The sequence below is a fragment of the Passer domesticus genome, chromosome 3, assembly GCF_036417665.1.
Source record: "Passer domesticus isolate bPasDom1 chromosome 3, bPasDom1.hap1, whole genome shotgun sequence".
NCBI lineage: Eukaryota > Metazoa > Chordata > Aves > Passeriformes > Passeridae > Passer > Passer domesticus.
In genome coordinates this window covers 59,485,060-59,508,513 of record NC_087476.1, presented here as the reverse complement: position 1 = coordinate 59,508,513, position 23,454 = coordinate 59,485,060, and the positions used below count along the sequence as shown (strand labels likewise).

The following is a 23,454-nucleotide window of genomic DNA, read 5'->3' as shown; positions in this document are numbered from 1 at the left end:
TAGCAGCTGAAATTTGAGAAACTACTAGAAAGAGAAGACATCATCAGCCTGTGCAAGCTGTGACAGGCTTATAGCTACATTTTTATTCACAAAGAAATTTATGTTAATCTATGCTATTTTGGGGATCATTTGACAATCAATAACAATGTAGAATACTTTCATTTACTCATCTCTTTTAGAAAAAGTGATAGGTCATTGTTTTGATTTTAAAGTATTTTTTAAATTTATGTGAAATAGGAGCAGAAGACGAAGCTTGGAGGCTTTTTTGGGAGGGGTTTTGTTGTGTTTTGTTTTGCTTTTTTTTATTTTTTTTTTTAAGGGATCACTGAAAAAAATTTTCCTTTGAAACTGCAGAACATGCAACCCTTGCAAGAGAAGACCTCTTGAACTACAAATGTGTTGTTCTACATGACCTCATGAGACTTCAGCATGTAAATAACCTGCACAGAAAACACCTCTACAAATAAATTTTAAGAGTAAATAGTGTACCCAACAGTATTACAACTTCACATCCCATCATTTTCCATTCTCAAAAGCTCACCTTATTTTTCCAGCTATAGTTGTCTAGCCTTTGAATTTTTGTCGCCAATGTGTTTTAACACCACTGTAACTTACCAAGAGCGTGTCAGGTTGCTACAGGCACAGTAGCTTTGTTTTAGACTAATGAATGTGCTCCTGGTAAACAGGACTGCTTTGAACACTGGAGCCTGGAAGGCCCCTGTATCTCCTGGCTCTGCTCGTTGTTACATTTCATGTTTCTGTTAAGTGCAATGCAGGTGTGCTGCAGAAGCAATTTTTCACAGACTGGAAAAGCAGGCACTTCCCTCTGTGGTATTTTTTTGAGGGAAAGCATATCCTACATGTTCCCACTAGCACACTGTGGCAGTGGCAACTGCTCTGAGAGCCATGCAGCAGGAGACCCTGTCACGGCAGTGGAGTAGTTTCAGCTTCTTGAAGTTCCAACTGAAAGGAAAGAAATTGCAAATACAATGAACAATTGCTTCATATTGTCCCACCCACTAGTAAGTGTGTGTGTGTTTTTTTTAGGAGAAATTTATTTCTCATTTGCAGCTACTGTTCTGATGTATAAAGCTGAGCACATAGCCCAGAGAAGGCAAGACTAAGCTTCTGTCTGAAGCAACAGAGGAAATGATCACAAAGAAACATTAGTAGGTCTGAAATTTGAATTAGAATTAGAATATACTACATATCAAGCCAGTTGTTCTCTTTCTAGGGTGGAACTCTCTATGAATTTCATGAGCATGGAAAAAATTCACTCCCTCTCTGTATTCTTTCTGTAGCAGTTATAGGGGAATTGTGCTTTAGTTGAATACATTCTGTTTCCATATCAGAGCAGTGTCTAACTTTTGGATTTTCTGTTATAGTCTAGTTTAAATTCTGTGTGAGGTGGACTTCTATCAGCAAACAAACCCATCAGTCCCTCATCCCTGCGTGTCCACAGTCTCCAGGCTGAGCCCTACTTGCATGCAGGCATGGCAGCACTAGAGATGTTTTCATCAAGGAAGCCTGCTTGCTGCATGGCACATCCTGAAAGGTTGCAACCCCTTTTTGCTCAGCAAATTTTGTACCAGATCCTATTGAGAGCTGGGTGGGAGACACTGCAAATCAAAGGTTTATGGAATGGCACAGACACAGATGGAGCCTGGAGATTCTCAAAGAGCCCGTGTCAACACATATCAGCTACAAAAGAAAGGCCAGTTTTAAGGATCTATTACAAATGTTTTATAGATGTCACTATCTCGCCAGAAATGGGCTTTTTAAGAAATCAGTACTTTAAAATTATTATTGAAATACAGTATAATTCACAAAGGAGAAATATTAATTTCCTAAAAATACATAGGAAGGCCATTATCTGTTAATACAGGTAGATGTGAATCTGCCAAGAAGCTGCCCAATTTTTTTTCATGTTTCTGCAACAGGAATCGCCAGCATTCCACACATTTGTTCACAGTGGGTCGTATAGCACAAGGAAAATGAAGCAGTAAGAAAACACTTTCTTCATTCATTTAATCAAAATGAAACTAGCTTTCAATTTTTCCTTGTTTTAACTCAAAAAACTTTCTCTTGAATCCAATATCATGTCTACATGTGGTTGCCAATACAGGCTGTAAAGGCAAAGCTTTCAGGGCTGAGTCTTTTGTTATTGAACATATCTGAGCATATGGGAAGGATTTACAGTTTCCATTAGGGCATTTAGACATTTCAGTAGTTGACAAAAAAGCATCAGAAGCTAAAACTGAAAAGAAGAGTTACACACTAAATCATCCCGAAGATGTGCCTATACATAATTTCCTTAGTTGCTTGGATATATTCAGGTGAAGCTGCTATAAAAGCAGCTATAAAAAATGGGTCAAAAAGAAACTAATCCACTGAAACAAATTAAATTTCTCAGATTTCTATAATTATTAATAATCCAGTTCCCTAATTATTTAGGATTTTTAGTTATTAACACATAGATACTAGCAAAAACTCACTTTTCACGGAAAAATAACTATCAATTTATTTTAAATTAAAAAAAATAAACGTTTTAATCTCAGAGATATATTGATGCAGAGAGTCTCTGAGCATCTGAAGTAAAAGCCATTTCAATATACTTGCCAAGATTTTGATACAAATCAGTTAATGTCAACAACGTCAAAAACCTCCAGCCATTTGCAAAAGCTACTATTTGGTCCTTCATCCCCCTCCCCTGCCAACACTTGGTCATAGAGAAAAGTTCAAAGAAAGCAGTTTTGCTTTTCAAGCATTTTTGCCCCCAAGATTACATCGCTCCTTCTCCATGCAAATGCACTTGTAAGATTGCATAAACCCTCCTGAAAATTATAAGCACTTAATCTAGACCTTTTTGATAACGCTAAGGAGCCACAGAGTAGGCCCAAGGCCACTATATTAACTCAGAATAATATGAATATTTATGATGTTTCCTGTTGGTGCTTTTAAAATGGTAGAAGACACTGTTGTTCCTTCCAACAATTTAAATACTTAAGAGTGTCAATTCTAAATGCTTTTAAATGCTTTAAGTATTAGGCCTTATGTGATTGAGACTTGCAGTTCTCATTTAGCAGAAGAAAAGAATTCTCTCTTGGCAAAAAAGCAACTTGTAGAACACCTGTTTCTTAAAAAATGGTAAGAAGTGTGCCAAGTACTACACAGCCTTGCAATTAGAATTCATACAAAATGCTCTCCAAGGCCTTGTCTATACAAGAAAGAGCTTGTCAGTCTACCTCAATCAATAGATACACAAGCTAGACTTTCTTTTACAGAAAGCACTTACCTGTAAAAAGAATACCCCGTCTACAGAATTTACAGAATCTCACTGTCTGAGCAAATATTGGTTTGTCTGGGGGTTTATTTTCTTCTTTTATTTTCTGAAAGCTAAAGCTGCATTCACTCTAGGGCCTTTTGTGTTTAAAATAATAATATAAAAATATTAGGTATTATATTTTTAGTTATTATCCCAGAGAACCTTTTTAGTGTAGATTAGTTCAACAATCTTGTGTCTCATTTTGATAAAAGCAGACATCAAAAAATGTCTCTTACAGCAATGTTTGCAGGAGAAAAAAGATGAATTAACTTTAATATTAAGCTGTGAACATGGCTTGCTGTGAATGTATTCCATAGACATTGTGGAGAGTGAGAAAGATTGTACCAAACAGCTGCTGAGCTGAACTCCAGGGAGAAGGCTCAGGTCAGCATTCAGGGGGCACATCTGGCATCAGCAGCTGCCAAAGCCAGGACTGCAGGGATGTTGGTGAGGGAAAGGGAGTTGGCCACCCCAGGGCCTTTCAAACACCTGAACATGCAAAGTCCTATCCACCCACCTATGAGGACCTGAGCTACCAAGTGCTGGCTTCTTCTCCCTGGCTCTGGGGAAAACTGATGGCTACTTGCTAGGAAGAGCTACCAAAGCAGTTAGACAATTTGTTCCAGCTCTGCATACACCTTTTTTGTTTCATGCAGATTGGCTCTTTGCTTCAGTTTCCATCCTTACTGCCTCACTTGGATCTCATTCCTTATGTTTCCCTCTCTCCTCAGCATTCTTTCTCTCACCTCCCCTTCCCTTCAGTGTCCTTCCCTTCCCTGCTCTTTACATATGCATGATTTCTTCATAACTAATTTATTTCATCACTATTCCCTGAAGGAAAAAAAACACCCTAACCAGAAAAGAACCCAACTATAGGACTAGCTTCCTCCTTATTGCCAAGATCACTTCACCTGCCTGCTCAAGATCACTTCACCTGCCTGCTCCATCCCTGCCCCAGCAGGCTGTCTCTCCTGCTGGTATAGGGTGAAACATCTCTTTGGGAAACATCATCTTCTATTCTGTGCTTGCTCAGTGCTCAGGGAAACAGCTTTTATTCCACTCAGCCTCTAGGCAGTACCTAGTACACATTAATCTTTTCTATAGGTAGAAGTTTAGAAGGCTACAGCTCTCCTAGAAGTAATATAAAGAGATACAACTAAATGTAGAAAATGGGTGCATACACACTGCACTCTAAAAAGCTGGAATTGTACTAGACAGAAATACAATCTTGCTGTCAGACACATGCACAAAATTGACGCCACTGAGGATTACAAATGCGTTATTAACAGATGAATGTAGTAATTTGCTACACCTAGTAAATACTACAATACATACATACATACATATATATGTGCACCTATGCCAAGTTTGGCAGTCCTGCTTCCCCACCAGACTGAGCAGGTGCTGATTTCACAGGCCACAGTTTGGCATGTATGAGTCAGACACAGGTGAACACCACCAACTGTTGATGCTCAATAAAGCTTCTCGCTTTAGCCCTTCTCCCTTTAGACTTTAGACTCACTCCCCTTTTGTGGTGCAATTACTGTTTAGTCTCCTTGGAGATAGGAATACTCTTATTTGGGCTATCTGGTAGCAGCTGAGTGTCAGGTAGCTGCTTTCACAAGAAGCCACTGAGTTTGCACCTCGAGGAGGCAGCCAGCTTGTGGCTGAAGTGGCAGCAGTGAGAAACTGTTGCATGAGCAACCTGAGTATATTGCTGAAAGGTGACACGGCAAGGAATGAACCAGACTTATGCCTTTTGTTCTTATTTCTAAGGAATTACAGAGACAACTCAAACTTCTTTTAGCAACTGCAATGTGCTTGAATTACTTTCATGAATGTTAAGATTTGCTTTCCTGTTTTGCTGAGAGATGAAGCTCAACATGTACAAAACAGTTTTGCAAAAACGATGCAAAAATAGGCTAAATAAAAAAAAAAAAACACAAAGAACCCTTGTTATCTGATGTGCCATAAAATCCCTACTTCTTAAAGGCTTTTCTACATGGAAAAAGTATTTTCTTGGTATACCTGAAATGGCAAAATGGCACATTAATATTCAACGTGTGTATATATTTTCATATCTATATATACATATATATACATATCTAACCCCACCTTATTCACCCATAATTATCTGACACAAGAACTGCATGTAGACAAGCCTTGGTCTATCTCTTGCATGACTTTCAGGACAAACAAGGCTAGGTAGGCCTTCTTTGTACATCAATCAAAATGAACAAGCAGAGTTTTTTATCTTTTTATTCTCTGTTGCAATAAGAGAAGATGAGAGATCTGTATGCTGTCCCACTCCTGTCTCCGTCAGCAGACAAGGAGTATGAACAGGGATATCTGTGTTTTTTAACCTGTTGCAAACATCCTGCAAGTGAAACACTGTTTTTTTAATGTGCTTTGTACATGCATGCACGCTGGACCCAGTCACTCAAGGTACTCTTTAGAACCCTTGGCTTCTGAGCATCAAGCAAGGCAGAGAACAACTCAGCACCATGCAGGACTGGGGTCTCTGTGTATGCATACACCAGTTTCAAATATAACCTTGAAAGTGTTCAGACCTTGCAAAAGCTACAAATCAGTGTAAGTGGTAACTTCAGAGCACATGTCATCTCCAAGCGGGTGGCCTGGATCCAGAGATGACATCTCCACTGCTAGTCATACCTGGTGGTTAGTCCTATCCACAGTGTTGGCAGTGGAAGCATGGTCACGAGTGTTTTGTCGGACTCGGGTGGAGTTTTGCTGCTCAATGGTTGAGGAAGTGGGGATGCAGAACTCTCTGAAACACCTTTTGAAATTCTCATCTAGAAATGCATAAAGGACTGGATTAAGGCAGCTATTTGTATACCCTAGAGCAATACAGAAGTGCCAGGAGACAGTCTGGAAAGTAGTTTCTGGGATGTTGACCAGGGCTTTAATGATAACATAAATGTGGATGGGAGTCCAGCAGACAATAAACACTGCCACCACTACAAGAACCATCCTTGTGATTCTCCGCAGGTTCCTGTCCTTCTCTTTGGAGCCGGATAACATGCGAACGCTCTTCAGGCGTAAAATCATCAGCCCGTAACACACCGTAATGATCAGGACCGGCATGATGAAGGCAAAGATGAACACACAGATTTTCAGGAGGTTCTCCCAGTACCAAGCAGGATGGGAGAATGTAAGGGTGCAGTCAATTGAGCCTGAGGAAAAGGAAAACAGCAGAGAAGAACAGTCAGGTCAGTTTTTGATTTGCTTTTCTTTAATCCTTTCTTTAATTAAGTATCACAGGAAGCAAATATATGAAGACTTTACACCTAAGTAAACATGGAAAATGAAGCAATCTGTGACCTGTCATTTGTACAAACATTGGTAGGACAGAGTGCTGCAAAACATGCATGAAGCGTTAAGTTAGGAAAACAAAACCAAATTAACATGTTCTCTTTTGCATATTATGGCTTGGAATTTAATGTATACTAAACAAGGAAAAGAGTTGAATTGTCATATATGCTTAAACTGACTGATATTCACTTTCAGTATAAAACATGGTGAAAAGAAAGATTGTTAAGCCACCATATATGCTGAGAGTTTGAGCATTTCAGGGCAATAGGGAAAAGAACAAGACACTTGGTAACTATGCACTGTGGAGGGTCTGAACTTATGCTGACATGCTGCCACTGTCCCTTTATGGAAGGTCTTGGAGCACCAGTGGTCCAGAACACGCTATCTGCTCTGTATCATGTTCTGCCAGACAGGGAGTAACATAACTGCCAGCTTCCCAGTGGGAGTATCCTGGGTAAAGCACAGACTCCTGTGCTGAAGCTCAGCAGAACTGACCCCCCAGCAGAAGGCAGGCAGGCGGAGATTGGCTTTTTCAAACACTACAGTGGGACAGTGGGACAACCAAGTGGGACATCAAGACTTGCATGGATCCACTGAAGGAGCTGGAGCTGCTTGTTGTATGTCCTGGGTTGACTATATGATGCTTTTATCCCCAATCGTCTTGTTCTGTTTATACTGAATAATAAGTTTTACACCTTTAAGACTCTCTTCCAGACAGTGAGGAGGGGAGGGAAGAAGCGCGCAGTTTGTTTTCAGACTGCTCTCACTCCTCCACATTCCTGCTCCTGGACTGTGTTGTCTGCGGATGGACAGACAGCCGGACAGAGCTCCTTTTTTCCCTTTTTCTTGCTTTTAGTTAGTTTTAGCTAGCTGAGGCAAAGAAGTTCTCTGCATTGTGATTTTTTTTCCTTTTTTCTTGGACCTGTTCAAGCCTGCTCTGGACTGAACACCCAGAAGAGCACCGGCAGCTCCACCTGTGGCCCCCCTGGCCGGGCCTGGGCCACGGCGTTTCCAGCACCAGAGAGACTGATCAGAGACTGAGTGAGCCGAGCTGCAACCTGGGGAGGGGACTGTTCTGAGTTTGCTTTCTTTGGAGCAGTGAGAAGTTTTATTGTTAATATTGTTTGGTTTCTATTGTTTAATAAACAGGTTTCTTTCCACTTTTCTCCAAGGAGATATTTTCTCCCGAACCGGTTGGAGGGGGGAGGGACAATTGAATCTGCTTTTGTAGAGAAGCCCCTTTGGGGGTTATCTCCCAAACTTGCCCTAAACACAGATCACATGCATGGCTTGTCCAGTCAACTACAGCCAGATGTAAAATTGTTGAAGGGGCTCATTTGCACTGATACTTGCTTTACACAGGTTAGAGGTCAGAAGTTAATTCAATGCCTCTACACTACAGTGAAACAATGCAGAAGGGAGTTTAAATGTAGAGCACTCAATTTAGGAATGAAAGCCAGACTTACCATGCCTGTATTTAGTAGTTGCCATGAACATGACTGGCAGGCCAATGGCAGAGGAAAGAATCCAGTTGCAGACATTGACAATTTTGGCATTCCGGGGGGTGCGGAAATCAAGCGCCTTAACTGGGTGGCAAACAGCCACGTAGCGATCCACACTCATGGTGCAGAGTGTGAAGATACTAGTGAACATATTGTAATAATCTATGGATATAACAATCTTACACAGGATGGTACCGAATGGCCAAGTTCCCATCAAGTAATTCACACTCTGGAATGGCAGAGTACTTGTTGCTAGGGCATCTGCCAATGCAAGATTGAAAATATAGATGTTGGTGGCAGTCTTCATTTTCGTGTACCTAGAAAAAAAAAATTGGCAGAGCATGTGAATGACCACAACTGACATTGTTAAATAAAACTGAATTTGTGTATCTATAAAAAGCTTCTGTAAAATAATGTGCCAGATACTGTCAAAGATCACATTTCCTGCTTTTAAAGAAATGACCATGCTATGATTCACCTCCATGTTAGCAGTTCAGTGAGACATCAGCTAAAGGGTGTAAGGAAGAAAAGATTAATTTAACTTGTGCAGAAGAAAAAGATATACATAGAAGAAACAATATTATTGATGCTAATGAATTGAGAAGATAAAAAAATTGTATGTTTACAGATCAGATACTGTACCACATGGAGAGATTTTCTATACCTGCTGATGTCATGCCAAATATCATAACTATGTTTTGTAGAAATAGAAAATTTGTTACTAAGTTGTGAAGTAGTAATGGTGTCATTCCAAATGAGCAGCACTTGAGACCCATTTTTTATGTGGATGCTGTACTTTTTCAGTGGTACAAAAAAAGTTTTAATTTAAGTAATGTTCCTGGACATGCTGCCCTCATTGCTGCTGAGATTGCTGGGCCCTGTGGCTGCTTGAATTTTGGGGGGTCAGATGGCTTGCTCTTTTGATGAAACTTCCTTCCATTTCTGCAAAAATAATAAGAAGAGTGTTTGATCAAATATTTTACAATTTATGGAGTGCTTTTCAAGAGGAATAGCTCATTTCAAAAGACCTGTCAGGGAACCTGCTAGGGAAAACAAAACATAAAATACATAATTTTGTGGGTTTTATCGCTGAGTTAGATTTCTTCAAAACATGAGTCAGTTGCAAAAAATCCCAATGAAAGGATTGTGTAGGGAATGCACATTTGGAACTTTTCTTTGGTAGGATGTGCAGAAATGCAGACTTTATGTTGAATGGACCTAGAAAGCTTTTATGATGAACATTTTAAGTCATTGGTACTGGATCTGTTCTCTCATTTTTAGCACTGTGCATGAGAAGACACTAACAATCCTAATTTCAATTTAGGGTGGTTTTTAAAAACAGATTTTCAAGTAGATTCAAACACTATCTTGATTGATACCTTGAGAAAGTATGATCTAAATATGATACTTTCAAGTCATAAATAAACTCCATATTGTGAAAGTCCTGTAAAAACTTTCCTAACTCCATTTAAATAACAAGTTTGTAACTAACACAGAAGGAGGTAGATGCTGCAAACATCTACAAGTCTCTCCTCTGGAAATTGGGGGAAATGTACAGGATTGCAGTATGAGAGAGGTACACAATAAAAGCTACGGCTCTAAAATCTCTTTGGAAGGAAAAGAAAACATTTCTTGGGCAATTTGCTGGACAATCTTCCAGATGAGAATAAAAGCAGCAACATTTATATTCTGATTTTAATATTATCCGGTACTAAGCCCTGTAGTTTATCAAAATGAATATCTCTCCAAAGGCCTGAGATATGCAGGAGCAGCTGAAGGTTTCTCCAGAGCTGACCTGAAGGTTTGATCGTGTTGTGAGCAGACATATCCAGCTTGCTCCCACCTGATCTGCTCAGGCCAGGACAGCGACAGAGGGGCAGTGGCTCTCAAAAGTGACAAGGATTCTGTGCCCTCACCCAGGCTGCTGATCCCTGCTCAGACCTTAGATGACTGCCTGCCTTCTTCACAGATGGACAAGCAAGCACATTTGGGAATGCTGCTCAGTGCTGCTGCCATCACATGTGATTCTAGGAGAGGTCTGTCTGGAGACTGCACTGTCTGATAATAACGACAATGCTTTGTTAGCAGTAATTAAAGGCATTCTGATTTAAAAGGAATGCTTGACGCAGCAATAAAGCCCAAACGATCAACCAATACGTAAATGACTTTCAGGATAGCATGACAAAGGATGGACACAAAAATACTCTGAATAAAAAGAATAAAGTTTCTTCACTGGGCATGGGCCTTATCCCACTTAAATGCTGCATATTTTTTCAGTTTTGCCATCTAATTTTCATTGCCAGTTTAAGTTTAAAAGTTCTTGGACTTGCTTTGTGTAACGGCCTCTGTAGACCATTAGTGAAGGGTTTTGCTTGATGTACTCTGTAATCTTTGTACTTCTAACCATGCTGTTCTTACAATGAATAGAAGCAGAACTCTTATGGTGATAGAAAGTATTTACCTCCACCTGCTGCCTAATCAACAAAAGCCTATTGAAATTCACAATATTCTTTTCAGTGAATTCTATGGGCATTTCTCGGTACGAAATATTTAAAGATTTTATAAGGGGTTTATTTCTGGAAGGTACATTTTGCAAAACATGTATTTTTCCAAATAAGTAGATTATTAGTGTCCCCAGGATTACTTTTCAGCATGAACAAATAAATACCAAAGCAATTGATTAAACATAATTTTAACAGCATGGAAAGTAACAGTCAATCATAATGAAGCTTTTCAAAGACTTGATCTTAGCTGCTATTATACTTTTTGCTAAGTCTACCTATTTGAATAAGCAGAACAAACATTTCTATTATCCAGACACAGATGTATAAGTGATGCAATTTCTACAGTTGAGAGGGACTCAGTAATACCAAAATTTATAATGCAATACCAACATTTATAAATGCAGTCATTTAAGTGTGCTGCTTTCACACTTTCATTCAAACTTGCTAGAGAATCTAAAACTTAACAGATATTTGAAAAAAATCTTAATTGCAAACTCATGAATATCTGAATACTGGTATTTTGTTTACATTGAAATTTCAGCGTCTAAAACATCAAGAGTATTAAATTCTGCACAACAAAGAGCAAGGTTGCAAGTGAAGACAGAAGTTGGCTTTGGGTGGCCTTACTTTTATTCTACAACTCTGCAATGAAAAGACTATTAAAATGTGATGAATCAGGGGCCTTTTTTGAATATTTAGTGCAATACTGCTCTTAGTATATATCCAAATTAATTATGCTCATTATAATACTGGCACCTACTAGTATAGCCCTCCTAATTCCTCAATGCAGGTTTTATATCATAAAATATCTGCTCACAAACTGTTGTTTTGCTGGTAATAGTGGACAATAAATCAGGTTTACAACAGTAAGAATACACTTTATGTCTGCCTAATTTTTTAGGGAAAGTTCAGCCTTGTCTTTATCTTCAATCCTACAAAGCTTTAAAGTAGACTTCAAGTTTGAAGACCTGAGCTGTACAGGTCCACTAAACTGAGATTTGCTTGGAATAAGAAAAAGAAATGGACAAAAGAGTGAGAATTCAGCTCAGATTGTGGCAGTCATATTTTCTGGAAAAACTCCCTTGCCCAGGATTCTTCTCCTGGGAAGCTGAGAAGCCTCAGAGAAAAAGGAAAACAGTATTATCTCATTTGCTTCTCCTGTGTTTTGCTGCTTTGGAATGTGGCTGGCGATTGTTTGTCCAACAGGTGGTTGTTTCATTGGTTTTATGTGAATTGTTTTGACTTAATGGCCAATCAGGGTCAAGCTGTGTCGGGGCTCTGGAGAGAGTCACAAGTGTTTCTTAATTATCTTTTAGCCTTCTGTCTGTATCCTTTCTGTACTCTTTAGTATAGTTTAGTTTAGTATTCTTTAATATAATACAGATAATAAAATAATAAATTAGCCTTCTAAGAACATGGAGTCAGATTGATAATTTCTTCCTTCATCTGGAAACCCCACGAATAAAAGACTCACATACTCACCATATTGCTAGCATTCAAGGAAAGTCTTGAAATGGGCCCCTCAACTGTCTGCCCACGGGCCACTCAGAGTTTGTAAACCAAACAGAACTTTCACCAGATTAACCTCAGAGACACTCCAGCTCCCAAGGGAGCCAGGAGCGCCTTCCCTTCCACTTCTCATGCAACAGGAGACATGTGAGCATGTTCATGACTCTGCAAAGACATTTGCCACGGGCCTGTTTCTGGCCTGTCCACTCCAACAGCTTAATTACTACCTTCAAATATTTTTACGAGTCTCTTCTTTTAAGGTTCTTGAAATTTAATGAAATCTTCAGTTTGCATCATACCTTATTTATCACAAAAACTCACAGAGTTTTTATACAGCTATTGTAGTCTATACAATTCATGTAGTCATGTCCCTAATAATAATAACAACAACAACAATAATAATAACAACACCAATAATAATCATGATAAATCACTATATTATTATATTATAGTAATTATTAATAATGATAATGATGCAGCTCAGAATAATACATAACATTATGAATTAATTTGAAAAATTTCCTCACTGAATAACATCAATAAGGAGGAAAGCAGAAAGTCTTTTGCACTTAGGAAATGGGCTGGTCGATGACAGACTGGTAATAATTACTTTCAGCACACAAAGGCATGCAAGGTTTTGTCTACAGAATGCTAAGTTGGAGACAAAGACTACTTCAAGATTCGTGTTTAAGTTCAGTGCAAAATACATGAAAAACCGGACAAAATCACTGGAGATTCACTGCAGAAAGCAGTCACTCTCAAAAATGGTTTGGCTGCTGAAAGAAACAACAGCCAACAGTTAGGTCTTGCATGCAGACAACCTAACATAACTCTTCTTGATGCTGGAGATTAGGTTAGCATTTAAAATTCATGTTCTTCTTGCATAAATGACTTGTTAAACAAATGAAGAATCATTATGTGCATACATTAGATTAGTTGAGGTTGCCTTGGGTGGGAAGATTAAAACCATGTGAAGTATGCCAAGTTGAATCAATTTAATTTTTTTTTTCCCCATGACTGTTCTGGTGCACCTTGTATATACAACTCAAAAACAGTAGGAAAAATGAATTTTTTGGCATGTTTTCTTGAGATATCAGGTACTTCCAATTTTTCTTGAGCCCTTAAAGCTTTGAACAAAGTCATGACCTACTCAAGGTGGTCTGTAAAACCCTGAAAAATTTTTTCTGTCTGCCAATCCAGTTTTAATATTTAACACTGAAATGAAGTCTCTCAAGCCACATCCTGGGAAGTACCTTTGAGCTAAAGGGTCTCAAATGATGGACTTTATTGACATCCATCTATTTTATTATCCTTTTTTTCCCAAGGTGTCCATAGAGTGAAAGACCCATAGTGTATCTCAGCCACAGCTGTGACGTGTGCTGTGGCAGGCTGTAACCTATTAAAAGTTTTGAAGTCATATATTCTAGACAGGTCTAACCTTCCTGTCTGTGAACACATGATTTAATTACCTTGAAAATGTAAGCCTTTGATTTTTCTATTAATGGGTACTTCTGAATGCTTTTTCCTTAAGCCATTTAATTTCATCTCTGACTACTAGCACCATAAATTTGTGCACAACGCTGATAGGCTATTAGGCAGTAAGGCCACCCAGATTAGAGGTGCCATCTTATGGTTAACAACCTCTGCATCCTCTTGATGTATATTCTACTAAAGAGATCTTATACAAGGCTGTAATTTAAACACAGTAAGCCCTGAGTGAACCAAACCAACAACAAATTGAAAAACTATACAAAACCTTAAGCAGGTATAAAGCTGAAAGCATTCACACTTGGTTGCAATGAAATTGTGCAATCTGCATCACATTCACTTACTTCCTGCACCCATCGAGTTTGAGGGTAAAAGCTGAAATGGGGGAGTGAGGAAGCTTTTGATGACTTCAAGAAAGACAGAAGCAGTTGCTGCTCCCTCCTGTTAAAGTCTTGCATCCTGACTCCCAGCACTACCCAGTCACTGCTGTGATTCAATTAGAGATGAAAAATATTAGCCATCACTTAGATGTCAAGGCATGACATACTGAGGGAGTGCATTACATCTAAGATCAAATAACTTAGTTATTTGATAAACTCGGTCATACTTCACATACATTGTTCTGGAGCAGCTTTCTCTCCTTTCTTCACTCACTGGCTGTCCATTTTCTGCAGGAGTCTGAGCCTGTATGTGGTCAGTGTGGGCCTGAGCACAGGGCAGGGAACTGCTGGACTGTACTTACTTCAGTTGCTACCTCTTTTCTCCCTGACAATTTGTTTTCCCACTGCTTTGTCACTTTATTCTCCTCCACGGTACAAATGAGGTTTGGCCAGAATGTCACCAAAGTTTACTTCCCTTGAGTTACCTTGTTAGCTTCTTTGACTTCCCAGCTTATCCCTTCCTCTCATCAGGACAGTGCCAAGGCACGTGCACATCCAGCAGTATTTGCTTACAGGATGCAGGAGAAGCAAGCAGAGCACATCACCTCCTGGGAAGTAGCACCAGGTCAGGACCATTTTTCTTGTGTTCAGAACCCATGAAGAATTTATCTCATATCTCAGCTTTGGGAGAGAGTGAGCTAAACAAAAGCCTTTTAGGCAGAGTCACCTTTAGTCTTCTGTGCCAGTCTTTTGGGAAATTATGTGGCGTTGTGAGGGTATCTGACTCATCCTGTTTTCCTGTGATGGACTTTGGACCAAAAATGACTTGCTGCTGTCTTTGTGGCTCTTCCTGATTTTATTTTTTTGGCTACTGAAAGGCATAATATAGAAGTTTTCTTTCTGCTATTTAGTTTAAGCCAGTTAGTTTAGTCCCCACACAGAGAAAATAAAACAAGCTTTTCCCAGACATCATAAAAAGCTACTTAATGATAAAAAACAAATGACAGTAATAAGTGTGCTTCAGTGCCCAAACAGTCATCTGCTGGTACAGTTCCTTCCCTTGCAGCCTAGTTGAACAGGGGGAAAATTACCTGCCAATTATTTCAGAACTTAATCTGGCCTGTTTGTCAAACCACTTTTATTTGAGTCTCTGTTTGCCTGGGGCTGAAGCATACATGGGTCTCCAATAAAGGTCATTCCTTTCATGGTTATTGTGTAACATATCTCTCTGAAATAAATCAATGGTGCTAAAAGGCTAACTTCAATGTACTTCCATTATCCAGCAGCAGGTGCTTATTGTTGAAGGTTTTGCTTTGCTAGGAAGACATATAAAGGAAAACTGTCAGTATATTCAGTTTGACTTTTTCCCCTCTGCCTTCAGGGAAGTGTGGCTGAGAGTAAAACTGCTGACTACACCTCTGATAACAGATAATGTGGTGACATTTTCCTACAGGGGACAAGTTATCAGCTAGTTTGTCTGGTTTCCAGGCGCTGGTACCCTCCTCCTGATCTGTAGACTGATCACCTGAGATAAGGACTGTACATGAAATATCCCTGGTCAGCAGGGAAGCCTTTGAAGACAGTTTTAACGCCAGCAGATGTGAGAGCCCTAAAGGTGTGGTAGGGAACAGCAGGTAATCAATGTCCCTGGTCAGAGGGTAGCAGGGAGGTGCCGTGGGGCTGGAGGCCAGGCCATACACAGACTGTACACACCAAAGTAACGCCAGGTGTACAAGGTATGGCCTCTAGCATGCAGGAGATTGGGATCTTCTGGTGAAGCTGTTGAGTGTGATCTGAAAAGGAGCAACAGAGATGAGACAAAAGAACTAGAGAGAATAAACGTGGAGGAAGGCTTGCTATGATGTGGGGAGAAGGGGAAAGCAAGCAATGGTGCAGGCTGGCAGGAGAGAAAGAAGGAGCACAGCTATGTGCTATATGAGAAGACCAAATCAAAAGTACTGGAAATCATGGACTCAGTCTCTACATGACAAGGATGAGATTGTGTCTGAGACTCTGAGGGAGTTACTAAGACCACAATCTTATGAGAGTGATTTGGGTAACTGGCACCTTAGATGATTTTTCTATAGGGGCAGTACATCCCAGGGCTGAAGATTAGCACTGTGACAACTGCTGCTCCCTGTTCCCCCTTAAAAAAGAGACTTCACTCAGTTGGAACTGGTCCACACAACACGACGAGGAGATGTTCCATTTTACACAAACATTTTTGTTCTGAAGTTTAATTCTTGATCTGAGATACAAGATCTTATAGCTGATAATTGAACACTTCTCAGTAAGAAGGTGGAAAAAATCTATTTCATGTCCTTCACAGTTATTTGATTAGCTATGGTGCGTCATCCCTACCTTTTTTCATCATGTAAATTCAAAGGGAAATATAAATAAAATTTAGAAGTGTTTAACATTAAATGGATGAATGAGAATGCTTATCACAACTTGTTTAAGCTGTGGAACTCCTTGATAGTGAACATCATTAAAAGTCCACTTCCAAAAAGGACTAGAGGTCTTTGAAAGATAATTATAATATTCCCACTTTCAATACCATAAACCCAAACTTCATGATGTAAACCAAAGAAGACACAGATGGTTATAAAAAGAGCTTTCTTTGAGATCAGCTTAAGTACAACAATTCATAAAATAGTTGTTTTTGTATTTTTTAAAAATATAGTTACAAGAGTGGATTTGTATTTTGAAGAGACTTATCAAGCACTGAAATATTGTTTTCACTTGGAATCATAATGAAATCATTTTTTGAAAATGTCAGTTAATGAAGATCTCTACAACAACCATCTTATAAATACCTAAGCTTAAAAATAACCAAATTGGAATCCATAAAAATTCTTCACATGTTTGTTTTGAAGCAACTTTGTTTAGTAGTGGCAATCTTTGTGACCTTCTTCTTCCAATCTTATTTTTGATCCTCATTTTTTGGGGGAGTGCTGCATATTAGAAACATCCACAAAAAGCTACTGAATAAATGCTGATGCAAACTGCAGCTCAGAAACTCTCTGCAGTCTAAAAGTCTATTAGAAGGATACTCACACAGTTTTTCCCCTATTTTTTTCCTCTCTGTGACTAAATACCAGCTGCTGGCTATGGCTAGAAAAGAGACTAATAAGCTACATTATGATTCTGTGACATTTGGACTTGCACCAAATGTTTGAGATTTTTGTAAATATGTCACCTTTTGATCTAGAAAAGTTATAAAAGATATCCACAATGTTCAGCAAAAGTTATGCTCAATGGTTTGTGAAAACATTATAAATTAAAATGAAATAAAGCAGTACTTCAGGATTATGTTAGCTAAATAGCTCATTAGTCATCAGCTTATTAGTAATTATGTAATGTAAGCAATATGTGCCTACAGTATTTTCTACCCTTACTGAAGCCTTGAAAAGTTGGTAACTTTTGATTATTTTTATAAAGAAATTAAAAATAAAAAACAACGAGAAAGTGTTTAACACTATTTTATCATGGGGGCCATTACCATAATGTCACTCCAGGAAAACTACAGTGGGATCAAACAGCTTTTTACAGACAAATTGAGTGAGAAGGGTTGTTTGCTGCCCAGAACTGCCTGGTGGTAGGCACTAGCAGAGCCAGAGGGTCTGTGCACCTGGGCCTGGCACGCTGTCCTGTGTGCAGGAGTTCACTGGGACTGCGGCCAGGCACAGGCTCTGGAGATGAGTCTGGGGCTGCAGAGCTCTCACTCATCCCTCGGGTGCTTCCTCAGTGGGATGGGTGCTACCGCCAGGTTGCAGCCTCATGTATTTTTGGTCAAATTTTCATCATGTCTGTAAAAACATAATTAAAAAAAAAAAAGAATATAAAGGTATACATTCCATTTTATCTGTCTTCTTTCCTTCATCTTGGTGGAGGGAGGGGAGCTGCTTGCTAGTTAAACATTTACCCACTAGCAAAGGTTGGTAAATGCTGTCACAAACAGTATGCAAACAGGGACACCTGCCTTTCTGTAAGGCAGGATGCTGAGGGTCACCCCCTTGCTACGCTGCTGATTTATTTCAGCTCCTCTGCTGCTCCTGCCCAAGAGTGCTCCCTCAGTCCTGTCCCCAGGTCCTCTCTGGCTGGTGCTGTGAGCTGTATTAATTCATAATTGACATGACTGGATAAGGCTGCTGAGGCTTTCAGCTCTTAGCACGGGGGCGGAATCTTTGCAGTCAGTGGAAGAGGCAGGACACACACACAAGCAATGCTGTGCAAATGCAGAGAGGTTCATGAGGCTGTGGACAGGAAAGAAAAGCAGGAATTTTATGCATTTCTTGGTTTCTAAGCTCCCTGATCTGTGCTGCTACAAGAGATGCTGAAGGTCACTTTACATACAACATCCATAACACCATGACACCTTCCAAAGAACCTGTTTTTTAGAAACACTTGTTTTGCTTCACCCACTTTCAAGCTTGAGATAATTTCCAGATTTTTTTTCTCTAAAAAGGCTCCACACTTCTGTGCACGTATGTGAGAATATTTATTCTTCTGGGGATATCAATTATTTCTACAACTGAAATTTCAACTCTAAGTCTGTTCTACTTGATAAAACAATTTTTCTGAATTGTGAGTGAACTCAGCTGAACCAGAGTTTTCAGTGTTGCACAACCTTTCCAGATTAGATGATGCTTCAGCCACAGCCCTTTTGTTTCAAAACACTATTAAGAGGCTGTTTTGAGCAGAATGATTTCTCTTGATTTCAGAGAGAAGATTTCTTTGACTTCTTTCCCTCTTTGCCTTTTTTTTTTAAAGCAGTGTAATCATTTATTCAGTGAAACAAGACATTTCCTTCCTCTACAAAGGATTGCAGAGAACCTGAGACCTATTTGTTTATGGTATGTGAAAAATTATAGCAAAACAAATGAGAAATCACTCTGAACTTGAGTGACTGCAGCGGCTGTTGGTGGAATTACAGCTCTCCTGAAGCATTTGGATTGTGGAGGACTGGAGCCTCTGTGAGCTATTCAGCTGCTCCCTCTCTTCCAGACCTGTGATGCTTAAAATTTTCATCTAGGATCTATTGCAGCTTTCTAGCATATTGCCTTAATCACAAGGCATATTCTTATTTCCACTCTAACTGTGAGACTAATATCCCACCAACTCGATGAGAAAGATGGAAAAGCCTTTGGATTACTGTGTAAATTAATTCAATGCCACATGGTACTAATTTTATACCATCTTCTTGTACTCCACAGCAGGCAGAAATAGCATTTGCTGTTGATATAGCCATAATGACATTGTATTCATATTAGTAATTTCCACTTACACAAAGAACATGAGGAAAGCAGATAACGAAAAATTATCTATAGATTTTTTCAGGTTACAGGGAATTCATGGCTAGCAGTAAAACCTATTAAACTACTACTGCTGTCACTTGAAGGCATTTTTTGGTACTTGAGAAAGGAAACACTTCAGTGTTAGTAACATGAGGTTAAGCCTCGCACACTACATATAAAACATGTAAATATTAATTCAAGGATGAAAGCATTCAGCTGAAAAGGAACCATCTGGAAAAATGAGGGATGAGAATACATTAATTATAACGTAATGTGTATAAATTGGAAATCTTGGAATGCCTATGGTCAATATGCTTTGCACAAGGAGCCTTCTTTTCACATTGATAATCACAATACATTTCTAACTCCTCCTTGCACGTATCTGCTTTCTGACCTCTGTTTGCCCCAGCAGAGATAGCAGGGTGGCATTGTTGAGTGATAGTTCCCTGTCAGGCCAGCACTTGCACAGCTCTGGCTCCAAACCCCTGGATTTGCCTCACGTGAAAAAATTTTAAGAGTAATAATGTTTATAAGAATGATATAATTATTTTAAAACTATTTCCAAAGAAACCAAGCATGAGATGTTAGCATGCAGTACACTCGATCTGAAGTCACTGTTGCTTTCACTGGGGCTGGACTCTGAAAGGCGAGTAGGACATTTTCATACATCTATGCACCTACCTCCCAGCTCCTAGTATTTTCAAGACAAACTAGGTACCAATATTACTCAAAATTCCTAATTTTTAGTAGCCTCAATTCCTCTCACAATTAATTTGAAGTTCAATATTTTGTTCTTCCTGAGCAGGCGTGATGGGAAAGGCAAATAAAGAAGGGGAGTTTTATATGATGGCAAATTCAATCCAGTGAAACTTTGGCCTCTTACGTGTAGTTGGATGCAAGGAGGCATGAATGTGAGCACATTTCATCATATTGTACGATTTGAAACACTTTCAAGCTAGTATAGCTTCCAGCAGGAACTAAATCACTAAGTTCCCTATTGCTGAACAGATATACTACACGTGCAGAGAAGCACAGAAAGGGAATGTGTTTTTATGTTGCTTAAGCCACAGATCCTAGTCAGCCATTAGCATGTAAATTTCTTGTCATACCGATTGCTAAACAGCTGTGGTGTTAATTGGGAAGGAATTCTGTCACACCAAAAGCTGTTCTTGCACAGGAGATGTGGGGTTTGCCATAAAATTCCTGATGTTTTTGGACAAGCCACTTAATTTGTGTTTTCTTCTGTAAAACGAAAATACATTTTTGCTTTCTCTGATTGCTTCTGGCTTTTGTTTGTAAGCTGCCATCTCAGGGAAAGATGCTTTCTTTAGATAGGAATCTAAACACAAGTGCCTCATTAGATTTGGCTTTGTGGTGCAAGTGTAATTCAATTAATTACTGTAAGAAATATGAACCTAGTAAGGGTTATGCCCAGGATAATAAATACATAATTTCAGGGACAAGCTGCGGCATATTTCTCTGCTGACAGCTATCCTGTCTCTGTTACACTGTGCATCTGCTTTTCCTCCCAGAGGAATGCATTCAACACTGCTATGGTGATTGCAGTCATGCCCCCACTCAGCAGCCTTTCTGCAGATGTATCCTCACACAGACAGCTTGAGTTTCAGACTGACCAAAACCACAAGACAGAAGACAATCTCCCCAGCTCTGTGCATGCAGCCTCTAAAGCACAGCTAAACCCACAAGGCTTCTGGACTGCTAGAGTCTGAACCACTGACGGATATCACTCGTGTTCCCGCTAGGTCTACCAGATGCACAGGCTTTGCAGTGACATCCCTAACACGTGCCGCATCCTCCCTCCTGCTGCAACACCCCACCGCGACCGCGACCCTCACCCCCGGCTTTCCACAGCTGCCACTGCGCACCGCAAACCCGCGCACCGCAAAGCCGCCCGCGGCCGCGGGTTCGCCAGCGGTGCCAAGAGACAGCCCCGGCTCTTGCAGCCCCGGCTCTTGCAGCCCCGGCTCCTCGGGGAGCGCAGAGCTCAAAGGGAGAGCGGACGCTCCAGATGGGAGGGGAATGGAAGTGCTGGGGCTGCCTCGATAGGAACGGAGCGCGCCCCTGGACCACCCCTATCTCCCCATTTAAAAGCGGCCGCTGGGCTCTCCAGGGCTCAATGGACGAGCAGCCACCAAGGGAGATGAGCCCTGTCGGCCCCGTCCTGTCGCGCCCCGCCGTCCCGCTGCCGGGCCGTCGCTCCCGGGAGGTGGCAGTGTTCCCCCACGGAAGCCACCTGCCCAGCTCCGCTGCCAGGCCGGCAAGGGAGCCTCTCTCATCTCCCCCTCGCTCGTTTTCCGCTCATTTACGGGCGATGGATTTATCGCGCGTGATCTGATCTCTGACAGCCCCACTGGGGGCTTTTTCTCTTGCGGGCGAGAAAGTTGCGAAGTGCCGGAGCAGGGATTACAGAAAACGGTAATCCCAGAACACCGGGATTACAGAAAGCGGTCGCGATCACGGCATACCTATTTACACACGTGTATGTCTATAACCATATATAAATGAATTTCAATACACACATTTAGATGAAGCAAAGGACCTCCAAACACGGCCACAGAGAAGCGTTTAACCGCGGTGCCATCTACATTTTGTTCGTGCATTTGGGAGAGGTGGCTGGAGAGACAGGTGGATGCGCACCGGCTGTCCGTGTACCACCCCGTACCCGTACACGCTCACAGGCAGTGGCTACAGTCCCTTTAAACCCTCGCTCCTTAGGGAACAAGTCCGGGATTCAGGCCCCGTTTGCCAGAGCCGCTCGCAGAGGTGGGCAGCTCGGAGGGTCCTGCTCGGACGCGCAGCGGTTTCTGACGGACCGGCCGCCCCTCACTGCTCCACCGCAAGTTTCTCTTCCACCGTCACCCGCTCCGGCTTTTTATCAAAACCCTCCTTCCCTTTCCCGCGGGGGCCGGCGCCCGTCCGCACCCGTCAGTGCGCCCCTTTGCGCGCTGCCCGGCGGAGGGGACCGCACATCCCCGCCGGGACCCCGTCCCGCATCCCGGCTCCGGGCGGCGGCGTTCCGCCCCGACGGCAGCGGCCGTGGGCTGCGGGGCGGGGCAGGGCGGCACTCACCTGACGATGACATACATGACCAAGAAGTTGCCGAAGAGCCCCACGACGCAGACCACGGAGTAGAGGGCCATGATGGCGATGGCGGTGACCACGGAGGGGCCGCCGCCCGCGGGCGCGCAGGGCCCGCCGCCGCCCGCGCTGCCATTGCCGCCACCGCAGGGCTCGGAGCGGTTCCAGCCCGCCGCCGCCGAGGCGTTGCCCCAGGCCGGGCAGGGCGGCCCGGGCGGGCGGCAGGCGGAGGCGTTGGCGGCGAACGGGACCTCCAGCGCTCCGGCGAGGAGCGGCGCGGACGCGTTGCCCAGCAGGTAGGCGACAGCCATGGCGCTGCCGGCCCGCTCTCGGCGAGGCGACGGCACCCGCCCGGCCCGACGGCGGGGCGCGGGCACATGTGTGCGGCGGGCGGGGCGGGCCGGGAGGAGGGGCCGCGGCCGCAGGAGCGGCGGGAGCCGCCTCCCCGCGCCCGCTGCCCGCCGCCGCTCCTCCCAGGCCGGCGGGACGCGGCGGCGGCGGCCGCCCCCAGCGGCGAGCGGGGCGCACCTGCGGGGGGCAGCGCCGGCAGTGCTCGCCTCCCCTGCGGGTGGCACTTGAAGGCAAAGCGCTTAAAATGTTCCTTTCCCCAGCGCCACAGGCATCGGTGACAAACATCGGAAAGAGAGAACCGGGGGAGGCTCGCTTGGCGAGATAAATGCCGGTGCAGAGAGGAGATCAATGCGCGACTGATTATCGTAGTGAGACAGGGATCATGGCAAAAAGATGCCCTCAGTGATTATAGAGATAATAGAGCATTGTAATAAAATGTAACAAACTTTACGGCAACATTTTGGGAGGGTTGGTTATGAACAGAATTATCCTTTAGAAATGACTCGGATCTCATGGGTCCTCAGGATTTTCAGAGGACCTTCTGTTCAGAGCTCCAACACGTCCCCTACGTGTTGGTGTGATTGTTAGCTGATGTGATAACACAGATAAGAACGACATCAAAATCGTTCTCGAGCCGTACACTCATTGTTACTGGGTGCTTAGTTC

General features: G+C 41.9%; 1 protein-coding gene and 1 long non-coding RNA gene across 2 annotated transcripts in view; one reads left to right on the top strand and one right to left on the bottom strand.

The window, feature by feature from the left end:
* Positions 1-285: 285 nt before the first annotated feature.
* Positions 286-22,922, bottom strand: OPRM1 (opioid receptor mu 1). Its single transcript, XM_064413367.1, has 4 exons — positions 22,429-22,922; positions 8,125-8,477; positions 5,999-6,519; positions 286-963 (listed from the first exon to the last, which is right to left on the bottom strand). Exons 1-4 carry the CDS (start codon positions 22,746-22,748, stop codon positions 925-927), a joined length of 1,233 nt encoding a protein of 410 aa, XP_064269437.1. The 5' UTR covers positions 22,749-22,922; the 3' UTR covers positions 286-924.
* LOC135296700 (uncharacterized) overlaps positions 22,597-23,454 on the top strand; it is a 149,607-nt gene continuing 148,749 nt past the window's right edge. Inside the window, exon 1 of the long non-coding RNA XR_010358707.1 lies at positions 22,597-22,733. This is a non-coding gene — a long non-coding RNA (uncharacterized LOC135296700). The remainder of the gene's footprint in view (positions 22,734-23,454) is intronic.

What these genes read in the sequence shown, in the direction of transcription:
- OPRM1 (XM_064413367.1), bottom strand. Translation starts at nt 22,748, where the DNA reads ATGGCTGTCGCCTACCTGCTGGGCAACGCGTCCGCGCCGCTCCTCGCC. An exon ending in GTCATGTATGTCATCGTCAG is followed by an intron (nt 8,478 to 22,428) that starts GTGAGTGCCGCC and finishes TTTTTTTTCTAG; the next exon opens with GTACACGAAAATGAAGACTG. An exon ending in AACTACTAAATACAGGCATG is followed by an intron (nt 6,520 to 8,124) that starts GTAAGTCTGGCT and finishes CCTTTTCCTCAG; the next exon opens with GCTCAATTGACTGCACCCTT.